Source organism: Scomber japonicus, chromosome 17, assembly GCF_027409825.1.
Source record: "Scomber japonicus isolate fScoJap1 chromosome 17, fScoJap1.pri, whole genome shotgun sequence".
Lineage (NCBI taxonomy): Eukaryota > Metazoa > Chordata > Actinopteri > Scombriformes > Scombridae > Scomber > Scomber japonicus.
This window is the reverse complement of record NC_070594.1, coordinates 19370934-19380772: the sequence shown is the minus strand read 5'-3', so window position 1 is coordinate 19380772 and position 9839 is coordinate 19370934. Positions and strand designations below refer to the sequence as shown.

The 9839-nt window shown below is 40.3% G+C and overlaps 1 protein-coding gene across 1 annotated transcript in view; it reads left to right on the top strand.

Moving 5' to 3' along the window:
• Positions 1-1619: 1619 nt before the first annotated feature.
• Positions 1620-9839, top strand: part of otofa (otoferlin a) — a 75660-nt gene continuing 67440 nt past the window's right edge. Inside the window, exons 1-2 of the mRNA XM_053336698.1 lie at positions 1620-1698; positions 6992-7050. Coding sequence (XP_053192673.1) covers positions 1620-1698; positions 6992-7050 — 138 coding nt within the window. The remainder of the gene's footprint in view (positions 1699-6991; positions 7051-9839) is intronic.

Below are 9839 nucleotides of genomic sequence, written 5' to 3'. Positions count from 1 at the left end.
TATGCTGTTAGTAAATAACAGCTCAGCATCCAACCAAGTTTATGACACAATTTGCACTTTCTTTTTTTACATCGGCTAATAAAGTAGGTGATAAATTTGTGAATCAACGTTTTCATGGTCTCTGTAGTATTCCTGTACTTTCTAAGAGGGATCAGGGGAAGAAACATTTAACTAACTGTCTTACTGTAGTAACTAAAATAGACACTAAATGAATATTGCTGAATGTACATAACAAAGGGTTAGTCTATACTTCATTGTCACAAAATGTATTTTATGCAGAGGCTTCTCTCAGCAGATGATTTTGACTCTCGTCTGACAGTCAGTGTCCATATCCCAGCAGAATTCATAAGCTGATAACCAGAGTGTCACTGTGCTTGCAGGGATGCTGAGAGCCAGAAACATCACAGTGCTGTCAGAAGGAGTCCTGCTGCCTCTAGTGGAAGTGTGGTACTCCTGGAAATAGTGGCATTTCTGAAGAACCTCCCAGCACAGTTTAGTTTATCACTTATTAAATGTTATGGGGTGAAACTAGTAGGTTTGTATAAAATATAATAATGTAGCTTTGCACATACTTTTCCCTTAAGCTATACACTAGAAAATATATGTTTCATTTTCCAGATGTCCTCTTACATTTTCATGTTTACCACACATAAGATCGAAGATAATGCTCAGGGAAAGACGCTGATATCAGTGAATATTTCTCATTTTCCTCCATGCATGCAGAACCCCTCAGGGCCCTGGTACTTACATGGACAGCTACTCACCTACTTGTCTTTTCTTGTAACAGATACATGTTTACAGGCTGATGCAAGGTTTCTTTGTTCTCATCATGCCAGTTTACCAGTGGAGAGTACCAGACGGGGAACAACAGGCAAAGCTCACCTGCTCTGACCCCTGACCTTCGTCATCCTGAATGATACAAAGGGGGTGCTAGGCATTGGGTTGCCTCACATCTACTCAGCATGTGTCACACTGATTTAGTCCTACAAAAGTTTTACAAACATACTTTAAGGCATGAATAACCCCACTTGTCGTTATCATTTAAACTCTATTCAGTAACCTACCACATGCACGATTTAAATCTACTCCAAGGGAATATTTAAGATGACAGAATGCGGATTTGTTTTCGTTTAGTTTAGTTATTATCGAATTTTAAGTTAGTGAATGTATTTGTGAATATAGTTTTACTGACCAAGACTGGGCAGTATCTTAAGACTTTTACGCACTGAGGAAATCTCAGAGCTGTACTGCTATCACACACTGAAAGCATAAACCACCCTCCTGCTGAAGCTATAGCCCACCCCCCGCCCTTCCTGCAAGATGAGGGGAGTAGAGCAAGTGGAAGCTCAGAGATGCGCGGTACACCCAGCAGCCACGGAACACAGAGCAGAATATGTTAACTGGAGCTGTGATTCACACTTTTGTTGTTATTAGTTAAGAAAAAAATAGAACTAGTACCAGTCTACATGTTGTCCGTATGGAAAACGATTTTGGAGTCCAGCGAATCCAGGCGCAAGGAGAGGCTCACCTAAAGATAATTAAATACAGATTGCACCAAGCAGGTTCAAGTTTTATCTGTGTGGAGTAAAATTACTCCCTCTGACCAGCGTGGACTAATGATGGCTCTAATGGTTCACCTGAAGACGGTCGCCCACCTTCGGGGGAAAGGTGAAAGGATCGCCAAAGTTACATTCAGAGGTATGACATCTCCATCTGCCAGTTTTCTGTATGTTCCAGCCAGTAAGTTTTGAGATGAAATCACGCTGCATGGTGGGAGCGGATTTGATTTATGTTAGACAACAAGATGGAAGTTAATTAGTTCATCTCGGCTGCGTAAAAAGTTGGGAAACCCCCTTTTGGATCTGCGGTCCTCTGAGAGAAGCTGCGCTCTGATGTTCAATGCGCTTTTACTCAAGGGGAAACTGGATCTTATACAGCCAGAGTCTTTGAATGCATCGCGTCGAGCCTCCCTATCATCCCTAAAAATGATTTAAAATGAGAGTACTTAGATTAAAAAGACCCTATTCATGGGCAAGAGGAGATCTGAACTTCAAAGAAAATTTATATGAATATTTGGCTTTTATTTCTTTTATAACAGCCAGAAAATAATATTATAATATAATAATAATGATTTTTTTTTTTAAATCAAAACCCCATCGATTTGACATTTCCTATGGTTTTCACTTGATGTGTCCACCAGATATGTGTGTTTTACTCATAAAGCAATTATACCAAGAGGCCAGTAGGTTACAATCGACAAAGCTTATGGCATCGATTGAGCTAAGGAGGGAGGTGGAGGGCGAAGCGTGGGGGTTATCAAGCCTTTCGGGGTAATTACTGCAGGGTCATGTTTATACTAGTGTTTGGGCTGCAATGTATATCAGAGGAAACAGGAGTCACTGCAACTATTAGAGAGAGGTGAGGTGGGTATAGGAGGTGAAGGAGTTCAGTGTATTAATTCACCCACAATACTCCTCTCTTTGTGTGTGAATATGTAAATGTGTGTGTTTGTGTGTGTGAGAAACGCGGGTGTTTCAGCACCTTGGACAGCGATCAGTCCACTCGGACCGACGACAAGCGTTCAATCCCAGCTGGTGTCTGATGAGACTCCTGCTGTCAGCATCAGTATTGTGGAGGGTGTTTGAGACCACTACCCCCAACCTTTCTCCTCTTCTCTGCTCTTATGTCTGTGTGTGTGTGTGTGTGTGTGTGTGTGTGTGTGTGTGTGTGTGTGTGTGTGTGTGTGTGTGTGTGTGTGCATTGGAGAGAGGATGGGTTTCAGTGTTGTGCTCTGCGCTGCAGTGAATTCACCAGGGTCTTGATATTACATGAACGTCCTACAAGTCAAGGATTAGACAGTCTACTCCCCCCAGCCCCCCAGCGCCCATGCCCCAACTGTCAGCACAGTTGCTGCAGTTCATCTGCTTGTAAATTCAAATATGCTCAGGATCAAAGTGTGTGTGTGTGTGTGTGTGTGTGTGTGTGTGTGTGTGTGTGTGTGTGTGTGTGTGTGTTGGTGTCTATGCTGCTTCTTTTACCCCATTTTCTGCCCTATAGCTGATTCACAAGTAGCTCTCACTGTGTTTCTACAGATTCTGTATGTGAGGGTTTTTTGAATAAATAGAAAAAGGCAGAAGCTGCACTTCTCCCATTGTATTTATGTGTTATTTTATTTTAGACATACCATGCCAGCAATTTTCTAACATGTATCAGACATGCTGCACATACTGCAGCAACTCCTGCTCAATAGACACAGGTTTTCATGTTATTGCATGAATGAATGTAATAAGCATTTGGGGTGTTTTTCTTAAATTAAATATCAACCAAATTTTAATTTCCTCTCTCATTTAGTGTAATTTATTTCCATGAAATTGCCTAATCTGAATGGCTAGATGTAACATTTGTGTTGTGTATTCACGTATTTATGGGTCATTATGTAATGAATATCACAGGGAAAACAAGTGAGAGAGAGAATTAAAGCCCCTTGTAACTAAATCACCATAGCGCCTGCTAGATGTAACATTTGTGTTGTGTATTTACGTATTTATGGGTCATTATGTAATGAATATATCAGGAAAAACAAGCGAGAGAGAGAATTAAACCCTCTTGTAACTTAATCACCATAGCGCCTGCTATATGATTAATTTGTTGTTGTTTTTTCAAATATTGATAAATGGTTAAAAAGGCAGATTTAGTAGCAATCACTTTGGCACAGATTGTGAAAACATTTCTTCTTTTTTTCTCCTTCCTTCTTTCGATCTCTTTCTCTTGTTTCTTCTTCTCTGCTGTTGTATTTGAAATAGACACAAGTGAGGACATAATTATTAGTCGTTTTGAATTAATCTTTTATTACTGTACTTGCAGCAATTCTTCTATTCACTATTATTTGCTTGCATCTTGAATCCCTAGTCCCTTTCATCACTGTGGGTTTTTGAGTCATGCTTTTCCCTGCAGGCTTGTCACTAGAATTTCCTGAGTGCTTTCAGCTTAAGCAACTTCCTGGCTGGACAGGAAAAAGTCTGCCAGGAAGCCCCAACCCCCTCTGAGTATGTCAAACCATACACAACCCCTCAAGAGGCGGGTGGGAAGATTTTATGCATGATGTGAGGTGGACTTCCTGTTTTTTCTGACAGGGGGAAAAGCCCAGTATGGTCTAAAAAAACCCCACATAATCCAGAATCAAACATCTCCAATATTTTTAGATAATAAAGCTCATAAATCAGTGCATCGATTGCATTCAGTGGAGTTCCCTTATTGGTCAGGCTAAAACTGTGTTATTATTATTTGATAAAGCCACAATGAAAAAAAAAAATCTTCTTCAAAGGCCACGCATCAAAACTTAATTGATTTCTTGACAAGTCTTCAAATTAATCCCTTCTGTTATCTGAAGCTCTGGGCTTCATCAAAGAATAACACAGCAGCTCCCGATGCTTAGGCTCAGCAGCAGCACAGTAGCCTGCAGGACTACACAGGGACGTCAATTCATATATTCAATTACAGCTTGCTAGATTACTCATTCCCTGCAACTCTTTTCACCACTTATCAACCCTCTTGCAAAATTTGACACACTTGACGTTTGCCCTGCTGTACTGCTGCTCATTTTTTATCTTTTTTAACTTAAAATCCCCCCAAAAATCCTGGACTGGAACAAAGTTTTTGCCAATCCACCATGTTTTGTAGATGTCATTGCTACTCCAGTACCATTTCCTGATAAACCACCTTTTATAAGCATTAATGAATCATTATTAATGGGCAAACAATCATCTACTACCGCTTTATAGTTTATTTATAAGACATTATTAAGAACACATTTTGGCTAATATTTAGTTCTTGCAGGGCATCTGGGCAAATAAATAACTTAAACTGTATAACTGCAGACTTGATGGATTACTATAAGAACCCACTGTTATAAGTATTAATTTTTTTTTTTTTTTTTTAAGATTTTGTTGGCATAGACGCCTTTATTTAACAGTAGACCGACAGGAAACATGGGAGTGAGAGGGGGGGTGTGACATGCAGCAAAGGACCTCCAATCGGAGGTTCGAACCGGGGTCGGCTGCGTATATGGCATGCTCTCTAACCACTCGACCACCTGCGCGCCATAAGTATTAAATCATATTTACAATTGCAAGTGATTGATGAAGTTTGCTGTCTGATTACAAATTTAGAAACTCAATATTAATGGCTAACTAACATTTATAACTGAAAACTTGGTGATTTATCCATCTTTAATTAATACTTAGATGACATGGTGACTTACCAGAAAGTACCTTTTCTTTACTGAAGCTTACTGAATCTGTTTTTCTGTGTGTCTTCAGATGGAACAGACAGTTATTGTATATGTATTCAGTTGTGAATTGTGGAAATGGATGAGGAAATGAGGCGGATTCACAGTATGGCCCCATAACCATGAAATGCTCAGAGGCATGCAGGGAGACTCTGATTATGGCAAACAGCATGATTACCCACAGCATTATGGCAGATTAACAAACTGCTTTCACTTTTCTACTCTATGCTCCATTTCTCTGATTTTCCCTGTAAATCTTCCTAAATTCAAGTTTAAGAGCACTTCTATAACCACTTCACTTGTGTGAGGTTGAGTCGTTCACATTGTTCTCCATCCTTCTGTTTCACCCCTTTTATCGTTGTCTGCTCAATATATATCTTTTCAATGCTTCTTTTCACTCTGTTCTCTGTCACATTATTCCTCACCATTTCTATCCAAGGCCAAAAGGAAACCTGATTAGCAGAATGTTGTTTTAGATTGGTGTCGAGCACCTTATATAAGCTTCACATGATCTACTTTCCTGAACCCACGTTTGAGTGAGATGAAAACGCTGGCGATGTCTCTGTTTTGAATAATGTAGGAGGAATATTGTCAGCCTCTCTGAAATTTAAGTGGTGTTTATTTTCTAAAAAAAAAAAAAAAAAAAAAAAAAAGTTCAAAAGATGTGGGTTTTCTAAGGTTGTAAAGAGCATTGGGTGATGGAACAGAGAGATGGGAACATTTGTGACAGAGATTATGAACTGAGGGAGAAAGGTGACTCTGGATACTGATGAGGTTGTATGAATCATGATATCTTTTCAGTTTTTTACGTCTGCATGTTAGGTTTTCTTTTTCTTTGTAAACTCAGAGGTCAGTGGTTCTGTGAATGTGTGAGAAGATACTCATCAATCTACAATGTTTATTTATGTTCAAACTCCATATCAAAATCAACCTGGCAGTGGCTGTAATTAATTTTGTACATCTTTTGTATGTGCACATGTGACTCTGTGTATATTTATACATGAATTTGTGTCAGTGCACATCAGCAGTTTGTATGAACTCAAAGATATATGAACACCCACACAAAACAAACTACCGCAACAAAGCAAAATGCACACAGCCGCCTGATGCCATTCATGTGCATCACAAAGCAACCAGGTGAGCTCATGCTGCAGCACGCATGACTGAATCAGGTTACAGTTAGTGGCTCTCTTCCCTGTATGTAACTTTGAATACACACTGCCCCAGACCAAGTGAAAATTCTGTACGTTTACCTTTCTGTCTCTCTGTCTCCATTCTGACGCATTGTGAGTCATTTTGTGGCCATTTAACTGTCTGCATTTCTTTTCCGTCTCCTGTGGCTCCACAGAGTCAGTATCATTTGTGTATTTTTCAGGTACTTTAGTCATTAATTTGTCTTTTCATTAGTCTTTAATGTGACAAATGCAAACAGACAGTATTGGGACCATTTTAATCTCGATACATATACTGTATCTGTGAAACGATACATTCATCAATCTGACCCTAACCCTCCATTTATTTTTCATAACCTGTTCCATAATGTGCACAGATTAAATCAAATATCAAGACTGACAGCTTTTGCTTGTTCTTCATAAACAACCAGTGCTGTGTTCCTCCCCACTCAAACTGCAATGACATGAATTGAAACTGTATTATTGATCCCTTTAGCCATTCTTAACCTCTTAATTCCTTCTTACCTTTCAGGTCTGTCCTTCTACAGCCAAGTAGCAGAGAACCGTGAGGAGGTGGCTCACTTTAATGAGGTCAGTGTCTTTATTTCCTCTGGCATACACCAGCCCACTCTGGTAATGACCGATTAGCAATTATCTCTTAACTTACTATAAACCACAACTGTGCAGACTCCACTGCAGATAACATTATGCCGAGCGCACACCCTGCAGGTTTTCTTAATAAAGTGAGGCAATAACTGGTAGTAATAACGTAGGAGGCAATGTTTGCTTTTGATCTATGTCTGTACTCAGATTAACAGTAAAACATGATTTTATCTATTTTTACGCTATCAGAAGTAAGTACAGATTTTGCATTTATGCTTACATAATCGGTACCATAACCAGTAACTGCTTATGGTTGTTGCCACCTTTTCCATTTGGAGCCAGGACCTCCCAAATAAGGAGTGTGGGGTGTTGCCATTCATGCTCTGGAAACACACCTCACTATCTCAGACCAATGCACACTTGCGCTAATGTTAGCTATTTTGGCTAAATTGTGTTAACAGGGCAGGTATCATTATCAAGTGACATTAAACCTATCGATTATTACAGAGAAATTTAGGTTTTCTGAATCAGAATCAATTGGAGCCAGGATCCATTGCATTTTAAGATACTTCGGTACTGACTTCAGCCTCAAGCCGTGGTAGTTTCCACTTGGTCTTCTCCTGAGAGTGAAACAGTCATGAAAATCATAAAAAAATCTTGGCAAGTTGCAGAGTTTTTATAAAACAAATATACAGCAAATTACCATTGTACTATACTCTAGCATTGGTGAGAGAAGAACTTTTTAAAAGAATGTTGCCAATTATCACATTACAGTCATGCTGTCAACCTCACAATAAATCAATATCTTATCCACCAGTTGTTTACATTTTGTGTGATCTTGGGCACTCACAAACCCAGCTACCTCCCAAGGTAGGCTGCCTATCACCATCTGGTGATAGACAGATGGTTTATCCAAATACCTGCCAAGTATTTTTTTAAGTGTCTGCTGTTTTCCAAACAGTTTCCAAGGACAACTTCTCAGATAGTTCTGTGTTCTGTAACAAACCATCTGGTGTCAGGTTAGGAAACCCGTGCACCTGCAGAAATCCACGGAGAAACAGAGGAGCAAACAAACTACACATAAACTCAGACAACAATGCTAACCACTGAGCCATCAGCGGACCATGTCTTATTGACTAATTATTGTTCTATACTTGTTCTGGTCCTCACTTGCAAATGGCCAATATCCAGCTAAGTGTCTCCTGATGGCCTCTCCTTTTCACTGATACTCTATAAGGGTCTGAGAAGTGAAGCAGAGGTAGTGGCCTCCACCCATGCATGTCATTGAACACTTGCTCGCTCTGTTGTAATTAAACTAGACATTTCACACTCTGCTTCAGTGGTGACAAAAAGCTGTAATGCCAGAAGAACTTTTAACTTGCAAAAGAAAGTTTAGTAATTATGTATTCTATACCGGTTCTCTTTGAAGTGCAGCAAGTTACATTATTCTGCCTTTTAACACCAGAAGGATTTCATTTGAACCCCTGTGGTGCTGGCTGGTCAGTCTCTTTTTACCGTGACTGCTGTGGGATGCTGGGAACTGTTCCCGATGAGATTCCTGCAGGCTCCTGTCACACTGAGAAAGCGTTAAATGCAAAGTCATATAACTGAGCAGAGGAGAGGGGATAAGAAAGAGATAAGGGTTGGGCGTTCAACAGAGACGGGTTGGAGGAAATTCCCAGTGGATGGAAGCAAGAGAGGCAGAACAGAGGTAGGGGATAAAGTCAGGGTATGAAATAAGCAAAAACAAAAGGGGGAGCTTGAGACACATACAGAACCTTCCTAAGGGAGGTTTGTCTACATTTTTTTCCTCTGAGCAGAGCAGCTCGCTTGTACAGAGAAAACATTTTTCCTTTGATGGTCTCATAAGGAGAGTACTGCTTCCTTTGCTGATAACCAGGGCTTTTGTTTTTCAGTGTAATCAGGAAAATGGCCAAATGACTGTACACATGTGGCAACCTGAATAGTCATACGCACAAACACGCACACACACAGACAGAGACCTATACATGCAGAAACAATACTGCTTTTGTAGCATCATAGGTGAAATGTGAGAGAGAAAAGTAGACAAAGGGGAGAAATGTGTCAGAAAAATGTTTATGACATTATTACTAAGCGCTGCCTTACAGTAACTGGTTCAGAACCGAGTGGCTGGCACTGATATGCGATTGCTTGTGACAGACTCACTCGATGCTCTCATCTTGCATGCCGTACTGCTGGGAGGTCGTTAGCATCACTCAACATCAATAAAAATGCCCAGGCTTCCCTCAGGACAACTTGTACTTCCAGTGGTTCCTGAGACTGTGTGTTGTACATTGCTGGTGCCCAAGCACACATGCACTGTTTTCTTAGCCCTTCCCCCCCGAAACATTGAAGCAATTCCTCATCAACCTCTTCATCTGACATCTTCATCCTTAGTACTGGAACATTTTCATGGCTCAGTAAGTTCAGTCCAGCGCCTGGAGCTGAGATGGCCATTAGCATAGAGTTGTGTGTCTTGTTGCTTTATGCATGGATAGCAGGATGCCTTTGAACTAGTATGTGGATAGACTGGATGGGGAATCTGTATTCATTATTCATTCCATGGTGGGACTTGGCTTTTAGCTGCGGTATACCAGGGTTTCCCCCCTCACTTGTTAGACATAACTGGCACAAAGATCAGAAAGCCCTGCAAATACTGTATGTAGCCACAGGGTTAACTGAGTTTGGACCTATAGCTACTGTACATGTGTGTCTAAGAGATAGAGGGAACATGCAAAAATATATTTATGAATATG